Genomic DNA, 19,710 nt, shown 5'->3' with positions numbered 1-19,710 from the left:
GGTGAATTCGACGTTGACATGTCTGGTGTTGTAGAATGGCAGGTATCGAGCACTGGGTACATTGTACCGAGTAGTCGAGACGTACTTGTAATATTCCGTAGCTAGCCGCTAATATCTTACTGGCATAGCTCGTCCTAGCGTCTTGGCATGTCGCGGTTGGGCAGGTGGTCCGTGCACGTTGCCACTCCTTGCGTCGTCCAGCACGCAATGTGTGAACCATGATTCCTAATTATATATCCCCCATCCTCACAATATGTGATGTCTTCGCGGCCTCTGGACCACTTCCGAATTCTCATTACGGTCTGCCTTCAGACCTATTCGTTACAGTGAAATGAGCTGTACGCCTGTGCTGCAAAGGGGACGCGCCAACACGCTGGACATGTGGCTTGCCCCTACGCACCACCCCTCGAGCAATGTTCCAGGTCCCCTTTTCAAGAGTTGACAGGTCTTTTTCCATCCCGACCCTTTCTGACGGCTTGCTTCAGACTGGCTGTTGATATAACGTCTGGAATTGGCCTACTATCAGCTCTGCCCTATAGAAGCTGCGACATTGATTGCCAGGACCGAGTACTCCTTGCTTGCCTAGCGTTTTGCATTTACCACCAGTATCACTTAACCGGAAGCGCTCGGGTGGTCTATGTTGCTCCTGAAATCGAATATACAGACCCATTGCATCCAGGTGTCTGTTGAAAGCCCAGAACCTGACCCCTGATTCAATTTTATTCCAATGCTTGCCTGATCGAGATTTGCAGGCCGGTTCGCAATGTCCTCCGCTATCTGAACTTGGCCTTATGGCCGAGACCGCGATCCAGATGACGAGGCCTAGATGAAGCTGCCTATAATCTCTCCCAAAGAGGGCATTTGTGGCCATGATATTACACAGACTGCTTCCCTCTTCTCTTTGAGATTTTGCACAAGCTCTTCATCCACTCGTTTACTGTCCATTCTGCCTTAGTCACTCGTTTACTCTTCTAACACTCGCTTGTAACCATGGTCTCTTTCGCTTTCTTTTCCGCACCGTCACTCATTACCATTTTCCTTTTCTTGAATGTTTTGTTCGTACAATATGCCGACTCTCTTGCCAGTACAGACACCATTACATGGGGTGGATCAAACGACCGAACCGGCTACCAGAACAACCACAACATGGATCCCGCTGTCGTTGGCAGTGCTCAATTCGGGCTCCTCTTCAAGACCCTTCTCCCCGGAGCATATCCCATCAATGGCCAGAACGTCCCCGAACAGATATTCTCTCAGCCGCTGGTCTATACTGGCTCGGATGGTGTTCAATATGTCTATGTTGCAACAACCCAGAACAATGTGTACAAAATAGTTGCAAACACTGGTGTCATCGTTGCATCTCGGAACCTCCATCGCCCATTCCTGGTCAGCGATCTGGACGGATGCGTGGATATCAATCCGACCGTTGGTGTGACGGCAACAGGTGTCATTGATCCAGATACGGTACGTTACTCTTTACCTTTCCTCGATCTCAAACTCTAACTTCGGACCAGGATACATGGTATATGACGTCCAAGACGTACATTGATCAAAGTCTTACGGGAGCGACTGGCCGCCCGAATGGTCGCTATTACGTTCACGCCATCAGCACCGTTGACCTCTCCGAAAGACCTAATTTTCCAGTCAACCTCGAGGGAATGGTGGCTCGAAACAATCCCGTTCGATCATTCAATGGTGGGATTCATCATCAACGTCCTGGTTTGCTTCACACAGGTGACTATGTGTACGCCGGTTTTGCTAGCCATTGGTATGTATCCCTCCATTTTACCTGCTGCTAGAATCAGGGATGATACTCTCTTTCTGCGGTTTTCGTTTTACGACTGACCAAATCGTTACAGTGTCCAGTACAACTTCACCGGCTGGATTGTAGGCTGGCACAAGAGCACCGGACAGCTCGTGGAAAGATTTGCGACCGAAGGTGGTAAGTCACCACTGCGTTTCCAACGACTGCGATCAGGGTACATTGTGTCTAACTCAACGCAGCTGGAGTCGGCCCTGACGTTCCAGGAGCGGGTGTGTGGATGTCTGGTGGTGGTCTTGCGAGCGACGACAAAGGCTCTATGTTCTTCGCTTCCGGCAATGGTTATGCTTCTCAGCTCAACGGGATACCGGTCAATGGCAGAAATCCACCAACGTCACTGGAAGAAGCTGCCGTCCACATGGCAATCAACGACGATGGTTCTCTGACCGTCGTCGACTTTTTCATGCCCTGGGAAAAAACACAACTTGATGGTGCTGACAAAGGTAGAAATGGTTCCCACACTGCCGAAACAAAAGCTGACTCGGCGCAGATCTCGGGACATCGCCATTGGAACTCCTCCCGAGTCAATTCTCCTGTGGCGACGTCCAACGCATCGGTGTCGTTACCGGAAAGAGCGGAAAGACCTATTGGCTCAATCTCGACAACCTCGGAGGCTATCAAAATGGACCGAACAAGCTGGACAACGTGATTCAAGTCTATCAGAACGAAAACTCGGTCTATGCTGGAGCTGGTGTTTACCCACTCGAAGGTGGTTATATCTACATCAATGTCATCCAGTATCAGACTCACGTGTTCAAATTCTCCTGCAACGATGGCGTGCCATATTTCAACAAGGTGGCAGATTCCCCCGAAAAGAATGCCTACATCCTCGGCGTCGGCCACGGGACTGTCACTTCGCTCAATGATCAGCCTGGAACCGGCTTGGTGTGGACGTCGGATGTCGAAGGGTCTAACCTTCGAATTTACAACGCCATCCCCGGCGAGAATGGACTCATGACGGAAATCAACTCGTTTGTCACACCAGGAACCACCAAGTTCACCAGACCAGTCTTTGGAAATGGCATTGTCTACCAGGGCACCACAGTTGGCTATCTGTATGCTTACGGGGCGCCTGTCAATTTGCCCCTGAACTGTACAGGTCTTCAATTTGGGACAGCTAATCTCAACACAACCACAGCGCCAATGATTGTGCAATGTACAGCCAACACTGCGGTAACAGTCACCGCTGCCAGTCTTTCAGGAAATCCAAACTTCGCTATTGGAGGGTTGCCCACCTTCCCTCTGACAGTCGCTCAAGGGCAATCGTTTTCATTTCAAGCGACCTTCACCCCGCAAACCGTTGGCCCACTGTCTTCCTCAGTGATCTTGAATACAACTCAGCAAGCTACCGGCTTCAGCATCAACACCCCTGTCCAGCTCAAAGGAACTGGCCAGAGTCAGGCTGCTCTGCTAATGGTCACTCCAAACACTGTCAGCTGGAACGGTGTCATTACTGGACAGCAGGCCGGCGGAGTCAACCAATCTGTGGTCATCAGCAATCTTGGAAACAGTCCTCTATCTATCAGCAATATTATGTATTCCATTGTTGGCGAGACTGGACCCTGGATCTCGCCTAATGGCACGCAAGCAGCAACCGTGGTTTCAGCTTTCACATTCTACAATATGCCTTCGTCAGTTCCTCCTAACAGCGCTGTCACCGTCCCGATCAACTTCAACCCTCCATCCTCCGGCAACTACGTCGCATTCGTTCAATTTGTGTCCAACGGCGGCACCAAAGTGATTGACGTCCTTGCAGCCGGGTCAGATCAACCGAATGCTGTCCTCGAGTTCCAGAGCCTTGACGGGGGATGGGTTTCATACGACAATACTACCGCCTTCACTTTTGGCAACGTCACGGAGAACACCAGTAGGTATCTGAAGATGCGTTTGACCAACAACGGCTCTGCTAACGCAGCGGCACTGTCCGTGACTGTCAGCAAGCCTCCTTTCGGTATTGCTGGAAGCATCATCGGCGCCAACAACCAGGTCGACCTTGCAGAGGGCACCCTGGTCTACGCGGGACAAAATCTCACCGCGACTCTCTTCTGCTCGGTCCCAAAGAGTCAAATCAATGTCGACCCTTACAATGGCACTGCGCAATGGACCATGAATCTGAACGATCCGAATTTTGGGAAGCAGCACATCCAATTCTTCTGCAATGCGGTGTCGGAACAAGCACCTCCATTGGACCCGGTCACCCAGCAAGGCATCTACAGATACGGAGGCTGCTTCAAGGAGAATAATCCAGGCCGACAACTTCAGACTGCCATCTACAGTGGGGCCAACAACACTAATGAGCAGTGCATTTCCTTGTGCTCAGCAGCTGGGTACATCTTCGCTGGCACACAATATGAGCAGGAGTGCTGGTGTGGCTACAATCGACCGAAGACAGTGGTAGATGACGCCAATTGCAACTTTGGATGCACCGGCAACGTCAATGAGATATGTGGAGGCAACGGCATCGATGGGGCTGGCTCATATATCTCCCTCTTCGGCGACATCACGCGGTGGAACGGCAATTCTACCGACGCCCCGGGTCCATATGTCAATCCTGGCACTCTAGGATACAATAGCTTGGGCTGCTACACCGAAGGATCCAACTCTCGAGCACTGAGTGTGCAGCCCAACGCAAACAACACTGTGGCTTCTTGTCTCCAAGCTTGTCAAGGCTATTTGTACTCTGGTGTCGAATACGGTGGGCAGTGCTTTTGTGGAAATACATTGGCAGCAGGCTCCGTGAATGCCAGTGCATCCGATTGCGGCATGACCTGCAACAACAACCAGACGGAATACTGTGGAGGTCCGAGCCGTCTCAACATGTACATCTATGGCAACGGCACCCTTCCGAATACGCCGCCTTCAACCGGTGGAGGAAACAACAATCCCACTCCGCCGTCGGGTCCAACAATTCCGCCGACAATTGGCAATTTCACCTACCAGTCTTGCTACACTGAAATCCCAGGCCGCGCACTCGGTGCCTTTGCGCTTGCCGACAACAGCATTACCTTGCAGACATGCGCCAGCAACTGTACACAGTATCAGTATTTCGGTGTCGAGTACGGGCGGGAATGCTATTGCGGGAACATCTTGGGCTCAGGTAGCGCTCCAGCGACTGACGGACGTTGCAACATGGCATGTTCAGGCAACGCCAGCTTCACCTGCGGAGGACCAAATGGGTTGACTCTGTATCAAAATGTGAACTGGACCGCTTCTTCTACTCCTCCACCGCCATCAAACCCGACGGGCCCAAGCATTGTCCCCAGCGCCGGTAACTTCCAGTATGTCGACTGCCACACGGAAATCCCTGGTCGTGCTTTGGCGGGCAAGGCAATCGCCTCAAACGGCATGACGGTGCAATATTGTGCCGGAAACTGCACCGGTTTTACGTACTTCGCCGTCGAATACGGTCAAGAGTGTTACTGTGGGAACAGCCTGGGCGCTGGCTCCGTTACAGCTACAGATGGACGATGCTCCATGACTTGTGCTGGCAACTCGTCAACCATTTGCGGTGGGCCGAACGGCCTAAGCCTGTACCAGTACGTTGCGCCTTCAAGTTCGAGTTCAAGTTCGAGTTCAAGTTCGAGCGTGACGAGGACTACCACACTGATCACATCGACTATTGCACCTTCGACCTTGGTGGCATCGACAAGTGCATCCACGTTTTCCACCTCCTCGGTTCAGTCTGCGACGTTGTCATTTAGCAGGACTTTGGTCTCGAGTTTGAGCCAATCGTCTTCGAGTACTGTATTCAATACCACCGTTTCGACACGGTCTCTGAGCTCGTCAACGACGTCGGGATTCTCTTCGACCTTGTCAACAACTACACGCTCGGCCTCGTCGTTGACCACTCTTGGCCCTACAAGTTCGAGCACTTCTACGACCTCGATCCGAAGCAGTACTAACTCTGCGTCGCCAACAACCTCGTCAATTTCACCTGGCTCATTTTCCTTCTCCTCGAGCACTACAACCGCATCCAAAACCACAACTTCTGCGGGTTTAGCAACTTCTTCATCACCGGCTTCGCCTTCAACAACTTCAGTCACGTCGTCTGGAACCAGCTCCAGGACCTTGTCCTCAGCGAGTGCGAGCACGAGCACGAGCACGAGCACGAGCACGTCTAAGTCCGGGCTATCTTCAAGCAGTACTGGCTTTACTACTAGCCTCCTGCCTCTTTCCTCGGCGACTAGTAGTGCTACAGTCTCTTCAAGCTCAACTTCTGCAGCCACGAGCCAAACTGGCCTTTCGACTCTGACAACAACCCGCTTGACCACCTTCTCCACTTCATCAAGCTCCAGCACGAGAACATCTACCACAAGCACCTCTACGTCCTCGGTGCCATCGAACCCGTTCTTCCCGGCCGTCTATCTCGGCTGTGCCCCTGAGCTCCCCAACGGACGCCTCCTCTCCGTCGCCTCCACATCAAACTCTGCAATGACCATATCCTCCTGCATTTCGTTCTGCTCGGCCCAGAACCTGCCCCTCGCAGGCCTGGAGTACTCCAGGGAATGCTACTGCGGGTACACTCTCGCGCCCTCCACGGCCGTGAACGCTACGGGATGTAACATGCCGTGCGCGGGCAATGCGCAGCAGACGTGCGGTGGGCCCAGTCGGCTGAGTGTCTACAACAATACTTCGCTGTCTCCTCCCGGCGCGAAGGCCACCATAGCGGGCTATACCCACCAGGGATGCTTTACAGATCCCTCCGCCTCCCAGCGCACTCTGCAAGGCTACAGCACCTCCAACGCCACCTCCATGACGCAGGAATTCTGCATCTCGGCCTGCCAAACCAGAGGGTACAAGTACGCAGGCGTGGAGTATAGCAGGGAATGTTATTGCTCGAATCAACTCGGCATCGTGAGCAACGGGGGCAAAGGGTCGCAGGCATCAGAGGGTGATTGTTCCATGTTGTGCGTCGGCGATGAACAAGAGTTCTGTGGCGGGAGTGCGAGAATCGGTGTCTGGATGAGTGGTCCTTGATGAGGACGTGACGGTTTTCTTTTTCTTAGACAATTCCTCTCTCGGCCATGCGGCAGATGTGGCGTTTCCTTTGTTTTCCCCGTGTGTTGTTGACAAGAGAAGAAGGCATGTCAGGGTTTGACATTTGTATGAATACATGGTTGCTTTGTAATACAAGAGGCTTTATCGTGCCGACTTTTCCCTTCACGTCATGAACAAGGTGGCTTTGGGGGTGTCGCAGAGACGATCATGTTAGGAGAGAAGTGGCGAAGGTTTCCCGTTCACCAGGATGCAAGGCTGCTCTACAGTCCCTCTCGGCAGAGTCAATCGCTGACATCCTCGACTATTAGATTTGAGACATACGGACGGCAAACCGTACGTGACACTAAATTGTTCAAGGACCGGTCCCTCTCGTCGTCCTATTCATTGCTCACTAGGGAACCTCACAGTTCTGGGGCTAGTCCCATCTGGAGGACAAAGGCGGACGCCGTCACGCGCGAGGCTGTGTGCCTGTGACTGGGACGCGGCAGTCCAAATTAACAGTAAATGGCACCCACCAAAGGGAGAGGAGGTAGTGGCGGAAACACGAGAGGAGGACAAGAAGAAAGAAGAAGAGAAACTCGAGAAGAAGATGGGCGGGAACTGTGAGAGAGAGAGAGAGACAGAGAGAGTCAAGAAAGCAACAAGCCTGGCGGCCGTGACGTTTGATTCGCGAACCATCTTTTCGTCTTCAGGCTGATCATGTCAATGTACAAGTAGCGCTGCAGCACGCGCTCGATCTCGGGCCACGCGGACAGACGCATCTCGGCAGTCGCGAGCTGGACGAGGCGCGGCCCGTGGTAACAACAGTCCTCGGAATCACAGCCGCCGTGCTCGGGCGCGGGCGGCGAGGAGACCTGGCCCTGCCCCTGCGGCCCCTGCCTCTGCACGCGGACATTGCACTCGGCCATGGTCCCCACGTACAAACACCAGAGCCTGTCTTGGGCCGACCGCACCTGCGTCTCGGCCGGGGGGCGGAAGGGCGACGTTTCCAGCTGGAGGATCCGGGCGTCGAGGTCGCGCAGCGCGGTCGCGACGGCGCGGCTCATGTCAAAGGCCCACGAGCCGGCTTCCTCGAGCTTCGAGCCCGCGTCCATCCTCTCGTGCGCGGCCCGGCGCACCCAGTACAGCGCGGCCAGGCTCATGCAGGCCTCGGCCAGCGCCGTGGCGGCGGCGGCGGCGGCGGCGGAGGAGGACCTGGCGAGTTCCCATTCGTGCATGCGGTCGAGATGGTGGTTGAGCAGGTGGCCCTCGAGCACCATGATCTTCATGGCCCCGTTGATCAGCAGTGCGAGGTTCAACAGGTTGCGGTTGAGCATGACGATGCCCAGGGCGTCGAGCCACTCGCGCACGCCGAGAAAGACGGAGCGCAGGGCGGGGGACAACGAGGGAGACAGGTCTGCCGACGAGAAGGGGAATGCCGAAGGGTGGTCCTCGTTGCCGTCCTTGTTCAGGTCGTCGGTGATCCGGGCCGGGAGGTTCTCCTCGGCCCACCGGTACAGGTCGAACGACGGCCGCGTCAGGGAGAGGCACGCCCGTGTGATGTCCTGCTGCAAGACCACCATCAAGAGCCGTCGCTCGGCGTGCACGGTCCTCCCGACGGGCTGGAGGAGTCGCCTCAGCATCGTCCCATGCACGGCCGCAGCCTCCAGGTTGCCCGCCGCTATCTCGGCGCAAAAGAGCGCATACACGTCCCACGCATCGGCCTGCGCGCCGGGTCTGTCCATGATGGATTTCCTCAGGTTGCTCGTCGCTTTGCCGAGGTACTGCAGGGCCATGATGCTCGAGCGATCCCGGGGCGTCAGATTCGCGAGAATCGCCGCCGCGCGCGCGAGGTAGGCGTAGCCCGCCACGCCGCCGTCGTCGAGCCCTCGGACACTGTCCCTCCAAAAGCGGTCTATGTGCAATCGGCCGCCCGCGACCGAGGACTCGTTGACGTGCACTGCGGGGAGAATGAAATCCCGCGTGAAGACCAGGAGGCGGTTGACTTCGGGCGTGACGACGATGGCCTTGGACGAGAATGGATCAGAATTCCCCGCCAGGACCACCGGGGAGGGGATGCCGCTCTCGTAACCGCTGTCATAGTCTTCTGTGCGGGGGGGAGAAGTCCCTGTCGGAGACGGCTGCTGTGCTGTTCTCTTCTCGTCGTTGTCGTCGCTGCGTCCCTCTGCCCGCAGAGCGGATTGCTTTTCCCGCCGCCGTTGATGTGCCTGTCGAGCAACGTGTGCGTTGATGGTCGACTTGTTGAGGCCAGACGACCTCCCTTGGGCCTCGAAGACGAAGGTCACTGGCCTGTCGCGACCTCTGCTCATCGCCGCATGTTTCCCGCCTGGTTGGGGTCTACTTCACTCAACCAGCTGCGTTACACATTCGAAGAGAGAGTATCGACTGCGCCAATCTTTCACAACCAACAAAAATGTCATCAATAATGGATCTCCGATCGGAAATTATTCCAGCCTGCAAAGACGATCTCTGGCTCGGCTCTGTGCTGTTATCTCCTGAGAATTCGAAGAGCGCAGCAGCGAAGTGGAGATACAGTCGCTCGCTTACGTAAAGATGCATGCTTAGTCATGGGCTGTTCGCTCCACTAGGCGCCAGCTGCTGCCGCATTGGGAAGAAAAGTGGGGATCTCTCCGCAGACGAGGCTCCTCGGACCTGACGTTGAAGACCGAAGCTACCAAGAGGTGCCTTGTTGGTAGCGAAAGCCAAGGGAGCAAGGGTTTGCTGCAGGAGGGATTCTGGCCGGATATCCACCAGGAATGAGCAAGCATTCTAAGGAGTGCTGGTGTCGAGAGACGCGCGGTTTCCATTGGAGTTACAAAGCACCTCAACCCTGTCGTGCCGACTCCTTGAGCATATTAAAGCATACTCATCCCTATATTCAAAGGTCTGGTTGCCTTCTATCGACCATCTTCACTCACGAGACTGACAGACCAACTCAGCCTCTTGTTTCAATATGCCCTCCGGCGGCTGCCTCTGCGGCAAGATCAGGTACGAATACGAAGGGGAGCCGTTGAAGATCGTAAGACTTGTACCCCGCCATTATTATTCTTATTATAAGAGAGAGGGCTTACCAAGCAACAGCTCACCTGCCACTGCGGACAATGCCACAAGTCCACCTCGACCATGTTCAGCACGGGCATCTTCCTGCTCGACAAGCAGTTCAAGCTGCTGTCGGCGTCGGACCCGACGACGCACCAGACATATTCGTACCCGCAGACCTCGGACGGCTCCATCCAGACCCTGCACTTCTGCGGCGTCTGCAGCACCACCGTGTGGAGGACCGGGGCCGCGGACAAGTACGCCGGCATGCTGAGCCTGCAGCTGGGCACGCTGGACGACCCGCACGTGAGGGACCAGCTTGCGCCGAGCGTCGAATACTACGCCAGCCTGAGGACAAAGTGGGTTCCGAAGATCGACGAGACTGAGCAGGCAGAGGGATGCTGAAAGAGATGGGGGGGGAAGGGCAAGCGGTCTGGGGTAGGGATAGTAAGGTTCGCTGCAGAGACGTGGATGTGAGGATCGAGAATGAAGGTCTTGATCGACACCGGCTTGCCGGCGAAAGAGCGACACCGTTTCTCACCGCGAGCGCGGCTACCGCCGTTGTAGCTTCTCGAAAGTTTCTCGTTGAAAACCGGGCAAGAAGCGAGCTAAGGATCAACAAGGCATTTCTTTGCGATTGGAGAAGACGCATCAGCAAGGGAGTCTTATCTGAGAGAGGGCCACAAATTTTCGATTCTTTGCACGGCTGACAGTGCTGTATGGATTTAAACGGCTTTAGAGAGCCTCGTGTCCTATACACAGATCCTCCCAGGTCCAGGATCATTCTTCTGGATCTTTGTATCGAGTCTTCGGCCGAAGACTTGACCGGGGAACAACCGGTCAGCATCCCCAGGTGGTGTCTCAATCGACGATTCCGGGGTAGTTGGGGCGTCCAAAAGACCCGGCTCCGCCATTAGGTGTACTGCGCTCATTCCACCTTTTCTGCCGATTCTTCGACATGGGTGACCGCTGGCTTCTTGTCCAAGAAAGCTCCAGTGTTGACTTGGACGTCGTGCAACGCCTTTTCTTGGATCTCGGTCTGATACGTCTTGAACTTGAAGACGCCGACTCGCTTCTCGAAGAGCTCGTCAATCTCCTCCAGTGATCTCCCTTTCAACTGCTCTCGATCAGCCAAGGCCGGATTTGTAACTTGGGTTATGTTCTTACCTCTGGGATGCAAAGGAAGTAGAAGATTGCGCAAACAATGTTACTCCCAAACCAGATGTAACCATACCGGGGGCCCTGGAAAATATCAGTAAACAGACTCGAATCTTTTTTGATTCTGTCTTTACTCACCCAATTCAGATCGGTGGGGTTGATGAAATAGGGCGTGCAGAAACTGGTGAGCCATGCGAAAACATATTGGATCGAGGTTGCCGACCCGACAGTCCACGCACGGAGGCGGGAGCTCACCAGCTCTGTGGCCACAGGATACGTCGCGGCGCCGACACAGCCTGGCCAAGTCAGCAGGACCACTCCACATGGGAAATGCGTGGGTGCGAACCGTTGTAGAAGAAACCCCAAATGGCGACCATCGCCACTGTGACCTTGCCAGTCTCAATGGTAAAAGGTGAGACACTCTGCGCAATGGCCATTCCAAGGAAGCAGAGACTCGTCACGATCGACCCAAAGATACAGATGAACCTTCGGCCAACCAGATGGCGCATGGCGTACATGCCGCAGTTGACCCCGACGAACCCGATGCAGGTGATCATGATCGAGTACTGGAAAGCTTGTTTGATCCCGGCAATCTGGAAGAAGTACGTTTGGTACGCAATCGGGAACCAAGAGCCGCTACCTGCTTGGGTCAAGATAGTACCCCAGCACAAAAGCGTCCTTCGCAAGTCGGCACCTTGGTCAAAATCAGCCGCAAAAGTCATATCCGCACCAGGCAGCATCACTCACCGCGAAACATATCCAAAAGCCCCACAGACTTTGCAGTCCTTCTTTCTTCCTCGACACCGCGAATGATTTCTGCCCATTCGAGTTCAAAATACTCGGGGGCCAGCGAGTCTGCGCGTAACGTCTGCAGGGACTTTCGAGCCTGGCTCTCTTTGTTATGGTGCAACAGCCACCGAGGGGTCTCAGGAACAAAGAAAAGCCCGATGCCCAGAAGGACCGGCACGATATAAAGACTCCCGATCGGGATCTGATAAGAGCCTTTGTCCAGACGATCCTTGGTATAGTTGTCGACAATGGTGCCCAGGATGGCACCAATATTGACCCAATAGGCAAAGAGAGCAACCATCACTCCTCTGAGATGAGCCGGTGCGATTTCGGCTGTATAGATGTTCGAGAAGGTGACGAGGAACCCATTTGAAAATCCAAGGACAATTCGACCAAGATATATCACCCCCTTATTTGTGGTGCCAATTTGAATGGCCAATCCAACGCAGTTCATGATGCAGGCCAACCAAAGCGCGGTTTTGCGACCGTAGAAGGCACCGAAAGCTCCAGCGAGGATGGACGAGAGAAAGGCACCGAGCGTCAAGAGCGAGCCGATCAATTGTTGGAAAGTGCTGTCAATCCCATAGCCACCCGGGCTGGTCGGATCCGGGAAGCCAAATACTTTCAGAAAGCCGGGCATTGCCTGGAGAGCACCAATTGCGGCGCTGTCGAAGCCTTTACAGCTCCTCCATGTCAGTCGCCTGTTGCTCATCAAAGTCAGAGCCCGAGGGCGTCCACTAACCATACTGAGTATTGGCAGTCGCAACAATGCAAGCAATGATCAAGCATTTGCGATTGGCCCAAAGGGACGTCACTGGCAGCGTGACTTGGCTGGTGTGTGGAACCTCCGACATGTTGATACTGTTCGATAACAGATGAAAGGTTGTTTTTCCCTCCCTTGAGTCAGCTCTCATTCGCGCGCAGGGGCTCCCAGGATTATATGTACTCTTGTTCCCTCCACAACACTCCAGCCAAACCTGGGGATCCCTCCACAAACTTGACGTGAGAGATGCGTTCCTGGGTCAGAGATCGAACGGGCTTGGTTTCTTCCCCTTCCGAGGTTGGACGTCCACATGTGGAGCTTAGCGAGGCAGCTTCGATCATTTCCTTCGTTATCTCAGCCGCTATCAAGCTCGAAGCCTGGACGAAAGAAGCAATTGGACTTGTAGCACGCAGTACCGCTCGGATTCGCCCTTGCATCGACACAAGTCTCCTCCGCATGTGGGGAGGATAAACATCCGACCTCGTTCTTGATCTGACTGGACCACTCATGTGCTGGTTTCGAGATGCCCCAGAATGTGGGATTTCTCTTCGACGACATATTCAGAGCTTAGTGGGTGACAAAATATGACTGGGTAAGTGGGAGTAGCGAGGATCACTAAAGCTCCCAGGCTTTTGAAAAAGACTCTCGCCTGCCGTCCGTCTAGAGATGGGAGTTTGGCTTCTATCGCGAACTTGGCTGGCCAGTTCTCCATGTCCTCCATTGCTGGTCAAAGGATCTTCTTACCTCCAATGTTTGCAACTTTCTGCTGCGCACTGCGTGCAATACCAACGAATCTGCCCCACATGCGGAGGCATAGCAGAGACACGCAGATGATAACTGCCGCCTCTCATTGTTTCGCGCTGGGGTCACCTGGCCCGGCGATTCGCCGCTGCAAGAGGAACGACGGCAAGTTTGATGGTCGTTGGATAAAGCTGTGATGGATAGAGCAACTATCCCAGAAATAAACAAGCGTGTTCGTCTGTCGACGAATCAGAGAGCCATAAATCCGGAAGGATCTCCCTACATTGTCTGTCCAGCGATGTCTTTGACCGACCCTGAACGCTGGTCCCGTCGTCTGATAAGTCGATAAGGGGAAAGCGACACCTCCACAGTCTCGCGTTTGGACGATTTGAGCAAAAACAAAGGCAAGAAATACCAGTATAGGTAGAAGGAGGAAATAGTATTATAGAAGCCAGTGCCGGAACGTGAGCCGAAGTCGCAATCGCTTATCCTCTACCGAATACATGGCAACATCTTGCTGATATCGATAATTGGGGTTAACGGTGTAGGCGAATTGTGACCCAAGATTCAGACATTCACATTATGCGGTATTTATCCATAACAGCGGCTGAATTGGAGCGCAAAAACCTAGCTTTGGGAGGCTCCAAATCATCTCAATCATCAAGGTAGATAGTCGAAGTTGAATAAATCCCCACCCTGCTGGAAGTTCATTAAGTTGGGCACATCCATCATCTGAAGTCCATTGACATCCTGATCCGAAGCAATAGGTTCCGGAAACTGATTCATACTGCTCCACACGTCTCCAAGATAATTGGTAGAGAAGTTAAAATGCTGTGCTTCAAGGAATTCAGTGGTGGGGTCTCCATAAAGAGGGGGATTGATCCTCGTATCAACGCTCCCGCTTTGCAAAGTAAACGGCATGGTGGGTTGTGGGGGCAAGTGACTCTGCAAGTTTTCCTGCATGGCCTCCGGATGGAACGATGTTGAAAATGTCCCATCTTCAGCCCTCCCGCTTGACATGGGTGTATATGGGGCACCTGGCGGTGATATCGTAAATGGTTGACGTTCTGGTGTGTTGCCTTTCATCTGTTCGTCGGATGCGAGCGAATGCCCGGTTGACGCCATTGGACGACCAAACTGTGTTGGAATGGGAAAGTTGGCACCCATCTCATCGATGGGCACCCCTGCTAAGCCTCGACTATTCGTACTGAAGCCCCTAAGAGACACATTGGCTCCATCATAATCTCCGACGGCCAAATCATTGACTGTCGGCCCTTGCCGCTGCAGGCGCTCTCGAGTCTCTGCAAATTCTGCAGGGAGCAGAGAAATCATAGTCTTCCGAGATATCAGCCCACGAATGGAAAATGACAAAGGAATCCACACTGACCTCTAGGATGGTATGGGCTCTATCGGCAGCGTTGTTGCATTTCGCAAGGAAGGCGATCGCCTTTCGGCCGATTGATATATCCTTGAAAGCGGATTCCTTTCCTTCCCAGTCGGCAGAATCGATAATGATGAAAATGAGTGTCACGACAGATCCGAAGACCATGTGCAAGATAGGAAAGCCTCCACCTTGGAGAAGGTCCCTTCTGTACATTTCTCCGCAAAAACTCAATATAGTGTGACACGCTTGAACGCAGGCCACTGCATACGGAGAAAAAGCGATGTTGGACGAAGATATGGTTTGAGTCGAGGCTTTGGAGAGGTAATGCAGGAAAGGTCTGTAGAGGTAGAGCTGAACGTGAGCATGCGACATGCGAAGTAGATATTGCGTCCTGAATCAGGTAAAGTCAGTGAGTTCTTAGCCTTCTTACACCTAGAAGAGGACATGCCTACCGCAGCAAGGATCTGGGTGCCGAGTGGGAATTCAGACGGAACCCAAACGGCAGACTCTCCATCCACCTTTTGAGAGCTCTCTCAATATCTCTAACTTTCTCAATGCTGACCAGATATGTTGCGGCCTGTGTTCCGTGCGTTTTGCTGATCCCTCTGGGCGGATATATCTCCCTTACAACCTGTTCCAAGATCTTGTGAAGGGCGATGATGGCATTCAGACCCGCTATTGTACAGACTTCATCCGGAGGTTGAGGTGAAATGACCGTTTTCGTGATGTAGGCATCATTAACTTCCACCGGCAAATCTTGGTCGACATTCTCGTCGCTCAAGAGCCTGGGCATGCCGCACGCGGTTGCGAAGTAGTTGCTCAGAAGTCTCAACACCCAGAAAATCCGCTTTCCAACTTCCCGGCCGATTAGATCGTCATATTTAGATTTGGAGCGATGTAGACCCATTCGGAGGGCAAGCGTCAGTGCATGAGTCACGTATGAGTAACAGGTTCCTGCACGAGCGGTGCCTACAGTGAAAAGGATGAGGAAAATCATTGTTTGGAGGGATCTTTCATCTGTACAGTCGCTAATGTCGATAAAGGCACGGCTGGCAGCAAAGTAATGCAGCCTGTCTGAAGTTAGCTTGAGAGATATGCACTTGATAACGTGGCAAACTTACCCTTCGGTGATCTCTTGCTCACGAGAGGACTCCATGGAGTCTAACTGAATGAACATACACCCCAGAGCAAGAAGTGCATAGAGAAGAGGCAGGAAGCGCAGCTGTTCGGCCGTATAGTCACTGGGTGGTATTGCGTACATGTTCTCAAAGGAGCGGTCGAAGGTCGGTCGATGTAGGATGGGGAAAAGAGAATATGATTCCACCGCAGCGTCCACCAAGGCACGAGCCCTCTCTTTGGAGGGGAGGCAGGCGGAGGCCGCAAGAGAGTAATCACAATCAAATAGTTTTGCAACTGGCCTCATTGGGGGGCGTATTCGTGAACGAACATTGTCGCCCGGCCAGTTTTTGATCTTTTCTCGCATCCGTTGGATGAATGCTCGGTCTCCAGAGTATCCCTGAAATCCATCCTCGGCTTCCTCAGTTGCGTGTCGCGTGAGGATGAATTTGGGCGCCGCCCAGGAGATATCTTCGTCCGAGTACTCTGGAGAATGTTCAGAGGGGTGATGTGGGCTAGAATGTCCGGCCAATTGACCCTCTGACGCGGGCGACGTGCGGGTCGGGTCTGCTGGCCGAACCAAGTTTTTGATGCATGACTCCAAAGCTTCAATCCTGGTCTTGAGAGACTCCACGTGCTCAGCAGTACGAAGGCATTTTCTCTTCCTGCGACGCGGTTCTGGATAGATACAGTCTAACAAAGTTAGGGATTTTGGAGGAGAAACAATATTCGTCTCGTCTTTGGCTGACCTTGAAAGGATATCGCACAGTGCTTGCATGGACTCTTTCTGTCACATTTAATCTTCCGCTCTCGGCAGGAACTGCAGGCTCTCGGGACAGGATGGAGGGTTTGCGCCTCGCGCTTCTTCATGTTGAGCTCGGGACGTGCGGCGTGCGATTGTCCAGGATCGCTATCAGCAACGGTGTAGCGGATATCTGTGCCATCTTGTGTCTCTTTCACAGTTCCATTATTCTGAAGCTGGGAACCCTGGTTAGATGAGGGCCGCATAGTATCGAGTAAGTGTTCATTGACCATGGCTTCATTCACCATGTACTTCGTGAGAATGCGAAGATCATACGGAGGATGGAGTCATATCCACGAGACATAGGACATGAGAATACCTCGATTTAAATGTCTGTCTGGAAGTTGAGCTTCGTCTCTAAACAGCGCAAAGGCAGAAGACGAAAATATGGGGTGATGGTTGCGGTGTGAGGTATGGAGGGTCGAGTAGCAATTGATGACAAGAAGTCCCACCTGGAGGAAGAAACGACTTAGCGGCGCCCGGGCTGGTGACTTCATGCGTGATTAATTAAGCCATGGGTTCCTCCGGGCAGCCGTGGGCGGAATGCACCCTAATAGAATAAGTCCGCTAACGCCGGGAAACTGTTGCGGTAGGCACGATTTAGGCACTGAGGATGCTTGTCTTAGCCCTGTAATTAAATATCCTAAAGCACGTTCTAGCCAGCCGGACGCCGCCAAACTCCAAGTTCTAACTCGCTACTTGTATATTATTTACACCGCATAGATCCCCCCAAATATGCTACCATGTATCTTCCAACACGCCACCTACGGAAACACCATCCAACTCGATCAAACCTTAATGATTCTATGGTCACGGCTATTCTAAATTTACAGGGTGACGTTCTCTCAGAAGACCGCCGTATTGCCGTAGGAGCACTGGTGCTGGAATCAAAGCGAGAGTAATAAACCCAAGCATAGAATTTCCCCACTACATTCAAGTCAGTATCGTCATCAGGCTTGGACAAACTCCATGTTCACAGGGAGAACTTACCCCATATCCGAGACTCTGATACAGTGAAGGCCCCGCGAGTGGAAGAAACGCCCCAAAAAAGGATCTCGTCACCGTCACCGAAGCTATTCCAGAAGCCGCATACTGGGAGTACGAGTCGATGATGTACGTTTGGATGGACGTGAAGATCCCGATCATGCCAAATCCGAACGGGAACAGGCCGATGATGGGGACGATCCAATGGACCTTTGCCTTGATCGACCACCCATACCAAAAGAAGGATATGGGCACGAAGAAAGCAAAAAGCAGGCACATTGTCAGTCGCATCTCGGGCTGGTAGACGCCGTTATTGAGGTTCGTGAGGCGGACGATGATCCGGTCGCTTGTAAAGCCAAACAGGGCCTGCCCACAGAGCAGGCCCAGCCCCAAGCCAATGTAGGCGAGACCAGTCAAGTCTGGACTCCAGTGATACGTCTTCTCAAAGACGGTGGTGACTGTTGTGAAGAGCAAGTAAAGGCATCCGTATATCAGCGCAACGTAGATGGCCAATAGGGCAACGACCGGGGACAGAAATAGCAGTTTTAGAGGCCTAAACAAGCTGCGCCCGAGGAGAGTTCTTGTAGAGTGTTTGCCCAACGTTTTGTCATAGCAACTTGTCAGGTCCTCCCGTTCCAGCTCTTTTGCAAGGCGGTTGGTCTTGTGGCGGATGAGGACTGCGTGGTTGGTTTCGCGGTAGAAGACGAGTATGAACCCCGTGCATGTACCTGCGACGATCAAGAGAGTCCAGAAGACCTGCGGGGCCACATATGAGTTAGATCAACCCGTAACACATGGAGCAGTGGGCAAGTGGCCTAGAGAACCTACCCATCTCCATCCCGCCCCCTGCGCGATGAAACCTCCACAAATTGGACCAAGGACCGGCCCAAACAGAGGACCAGCAGAGAAGATTGACATAGCCAGCCCACGCTGTTCCTTTTCGAACAGATCTGCTATCGTTCCACCGCCGATAGTCAAGCAAGCAGACCCCCCGATGCCTGTGAGCACCCGGAAGACGATCAAGGACGAGATGTTGGGCGCCAATGCGCAGCCAATTTGCCACACCACGAAATGTAACGAGGCAATGGTCAAGATGATCCTTCGACCGTATATCTCGCTGAGGGGGGAGAGGAATAGTGGGCCGATCTATAGAAAGCACTGTCAGGACCGAGCGAATACACATGGCTTTCTGTATTTAAGAAGACTGGAGGACAATACCGCGTAACCAAGGACATATGACGAGACAACGAAAGTGCCCAATATCGTTGAAGTGTTGTGAAAGTCGACGTTGGCGAAGCGAACAGCAGGCGCAAAAACGGAAGACGCAAATGGGCTATCGGTTTGAAAACCCCGTCCATGTCAGATCATCGTGCACCAAGCCAGTATGGGGTGCTGTACATACCTAATCAGTGTCATTGAGCTCACGAGGGAAAGAATAGTCCATTTTCGCATTGGGGTGTAGTTCCGCGGATTCTCTGGATCATCTTGTCCTTCCCACCCGACGATGCCCTTGTCGAGGTCTTGCTCTGGGAGCACATCCCTCTTCAACGTGCTGGCTTTTCGCCGGCGTCTCGTTTTTTCTGCAGACCCGTTCTGCGACGAGGCTTCATTTTCGGGCAGATCGGACTGGATGGGTATTTGCGGAGGAATGCCATCTTGCGAGTCAATGGCTACGGGAACCTCGACATCTCTGTTGTCTTGGTCTCTGGTGTTGGTTGGAGCCATGAGCTTCGCCTTCAAGGAGGAATATCAATGCCGGTATATAGTGATACAGTGGTTGCCAAACAAGGCTGCGTCGACATAGTAGAACACATGCTTTCTTGCCTTGGCACGAGCATTTATAAACATCTGAAAGAGGCCGCGAGATCTCCATAAAAGACGCGTTGACATATTTCCGGAGACATCTGAATAGGCATGAGGTCAGGCATCTCCTTGATGCACCGGTGTCCATTTACTCTTACCGTGGGCTGGACGAGAACGAGGCGCCCCTCGGTCTTTTAAACAACCACTTCTCCGTGATTTGGGTTAGTGCGAGTCGTAAAAAGTGGATCAACTGGTGGGGCACCCACAAGCGGGACCAATCACGTCTCTCTTCATGTGCAGCCAAACCTTGA

General features: G+C 53.2%; 6 protein-coding genes across 7 annotated transcripts; 1 reads left to right on the top strand and 5 right to left on the bottom strand.

Annotated features, from left to right (window-relative positions):
• Window positions 1-990: 990 nt before the first annotated feature.
• Window positions 991-6,915, top strand: PV07_11699 (uncharacterized protein; the record flags this gene model as incomplete). Its single annotated transcript, XM_016399161.1, has 5 exons — window positions 991-1,464; window positions 1,515-1,768; window positions 1,860-1,942; window positions 2,005-2,265; window positions 2,313-6,915. 5 exons carry the CDS (start codon window positions 991-993, stop codon window positions 6,797-6,799), a joined length of 5,559 nt encoding a protein of 1,852 aa, XP_016243723.1. The 3' UTR covers window positions 6,800-6,915.
• Window positions 6,916-7,449: 534 nt separating this feature from the next.
• Window positions 7,450-9,191, bottom strand: PV07_11698 (uncharacterized protein; the record flags this gene model as incomplete). Its single annotated transcript, XM_016399160.1, has 1 exon — window positions 7,450-9,191. The coding sequence occupies exon 1, from the start codon at window positions 9,127-9,129 to the stop codon at window positions 7,450-7,452; it is 1,680 nt and encodes a 559-aa protein (XP_016243722.1). The 5' UTR covers window positions 9,130-9,191.
• A 1,435-nt stretch (window positions 9,192-10,626) lies between these two features.
• PV07_11697 (uncharacterized protein) lies at window positions 10,627-12,660 on the bottom strand (the record flags this gene model as incomplete). Its single annotated transcript, XM_016399159.1, has 6 exons — window positions 10,627-10,976; window positions 11,027-11,101; window positions 11,156-11,313; window positions 11,364-11,711; window positions 11,765-12,481; window positions 12,549-12,660. 6 exons carry the CDS (start codon window positions 12,658-12,660, stop codon window positions 10,788-10,790), a joined length of 1,599 nt encoding a protein of 532 aa, XP_016243721.1. The 3' UTR covers window positions 10,627-10,787.
• A 53-nt stretch (window positions 12,661-12,713) lies between these two features.
• PV07_11696 (uncharacterized protein) lies at window positions 12,714-13,367 on the bottom strand. The gene has a single exon (XM_016399158.1). It carries the CDS (start codon window positions 13,076-13,078, stop codon window positions 12,743-12,745), a length of 336 nt encoding a protein of 111 aa, XP_016243720.1. The 5' UTR covers window positions 13,079-13,367; the 3' UTR covers window positions 12,714-12,742.
• A 185-nt stretch (window positions 13,368-13,552) lies between these two features.
• On the bottom strand, window positions 13,553-17,023 carry PV07_11695. Of its 2 annotated transcripts, XM_016399156.1 has the most exons (5): window positions 16,560-17,023; window positions 15,816-16,503; window positions 15,147-15,764; window positions 14,698-15,085; window positions 13,553-14,645 (listed from the first exon to the last, which is right to left on the bottom strand). In XM_016399156.1, the coding sequence occupies exons 1-5, from the start codon at window positions 16,858-16,860 to the stop codon at window positions 13,971-13,973; spliced, it is 2,670 nt and encodes an 889-aa protein (XP_016243718.1). In that variant the 5' UTR covers window positions 16,861-17,023; the 3' UTR covers window positions 13,553-13,970. The 2 variants fall into 2 exon arrangements, with proteins under 2 accessions (XP_016243718.1, XP_016243719.1); XM_016399157.1 differs by having other exon boundaries at window positions 13,553-15,085.
• A 405-nt stretch (window positions 17,024-17,428) lies between these two features.
• PV07_11694 (uncharacterized protein) lies at window positions 17,429-19,321 on the bottom strand (the record flags this gene model as incomplete). The annotated part of the gene is made up of 5 exons (XM_016399155.1): window positions 17,429-17,539; window positions 17,603-18,352; window positions 18,425-18,742; window positions 18,815-18,929; window positions 18,999-19,321. The coding sequence occupies 5 exons, from the start codon at window positions 19,319-19,321 to the stop codon at window positions 17,429-17,431; spliced, it is 1,617 nt and encodes a 538-aa protein (XP_016243717.1).
• Window positions 19,322-19,710: the final 389 nt, after the last annotated feature.

Source organism: Cladophialophora immunda (genome assembly GCF_000835495.1).
Source record: "Cladophialophora immunda strain CBS 83496 unplaced genomic scaffold supercont1.7, whole genome shotgun sequence".
Taxonomy (NCBI): domain Eukaryota; kingdom Fungi; phylum Ascomycota; class Eurotiomycetes; order Chaetothyriales; family Herpotrichiellaceae; genus Cladophialophora; species Cladophialophora immunda.
The sequence above is the reverse complement of the archived record's forward strand: the minus strand, read 5'-3'. Positions and strand labels throughout refer to the sequence as shown.

Bases quoted from the DNA above. Each gene is read 5' to 3' on its own strand.
- PV07_11696 (XM_016399158.1), bottom strand. From the start codon at position 13,078: ATGAGTGGTCCAGTCAGATCAAGAACGAGGTCGGATGTTTATCCTCCC.
- PV07_11695 (XM_016399156.1), bottom strand. From the start codon at position 16,860: ATGGTGAATGAAGCCATGGTCAATGAACACTTACTCGATACTATGCGG. The intron at 16,504-16,559 runs GTCAGCCAAAGA...TAACTTTGTTAG, and splicing joins CTGTGCGATATCCTTTCAAG to ACTGTATCTATCCAGAACCG. The intron at 15,765-15,815 runs GTAAGTTTGCCA...AACTTCAGACAG, and splicing joins GAGCAAGAGATCACCGAAGG to GCTGCATTACTTTGCTGCCA.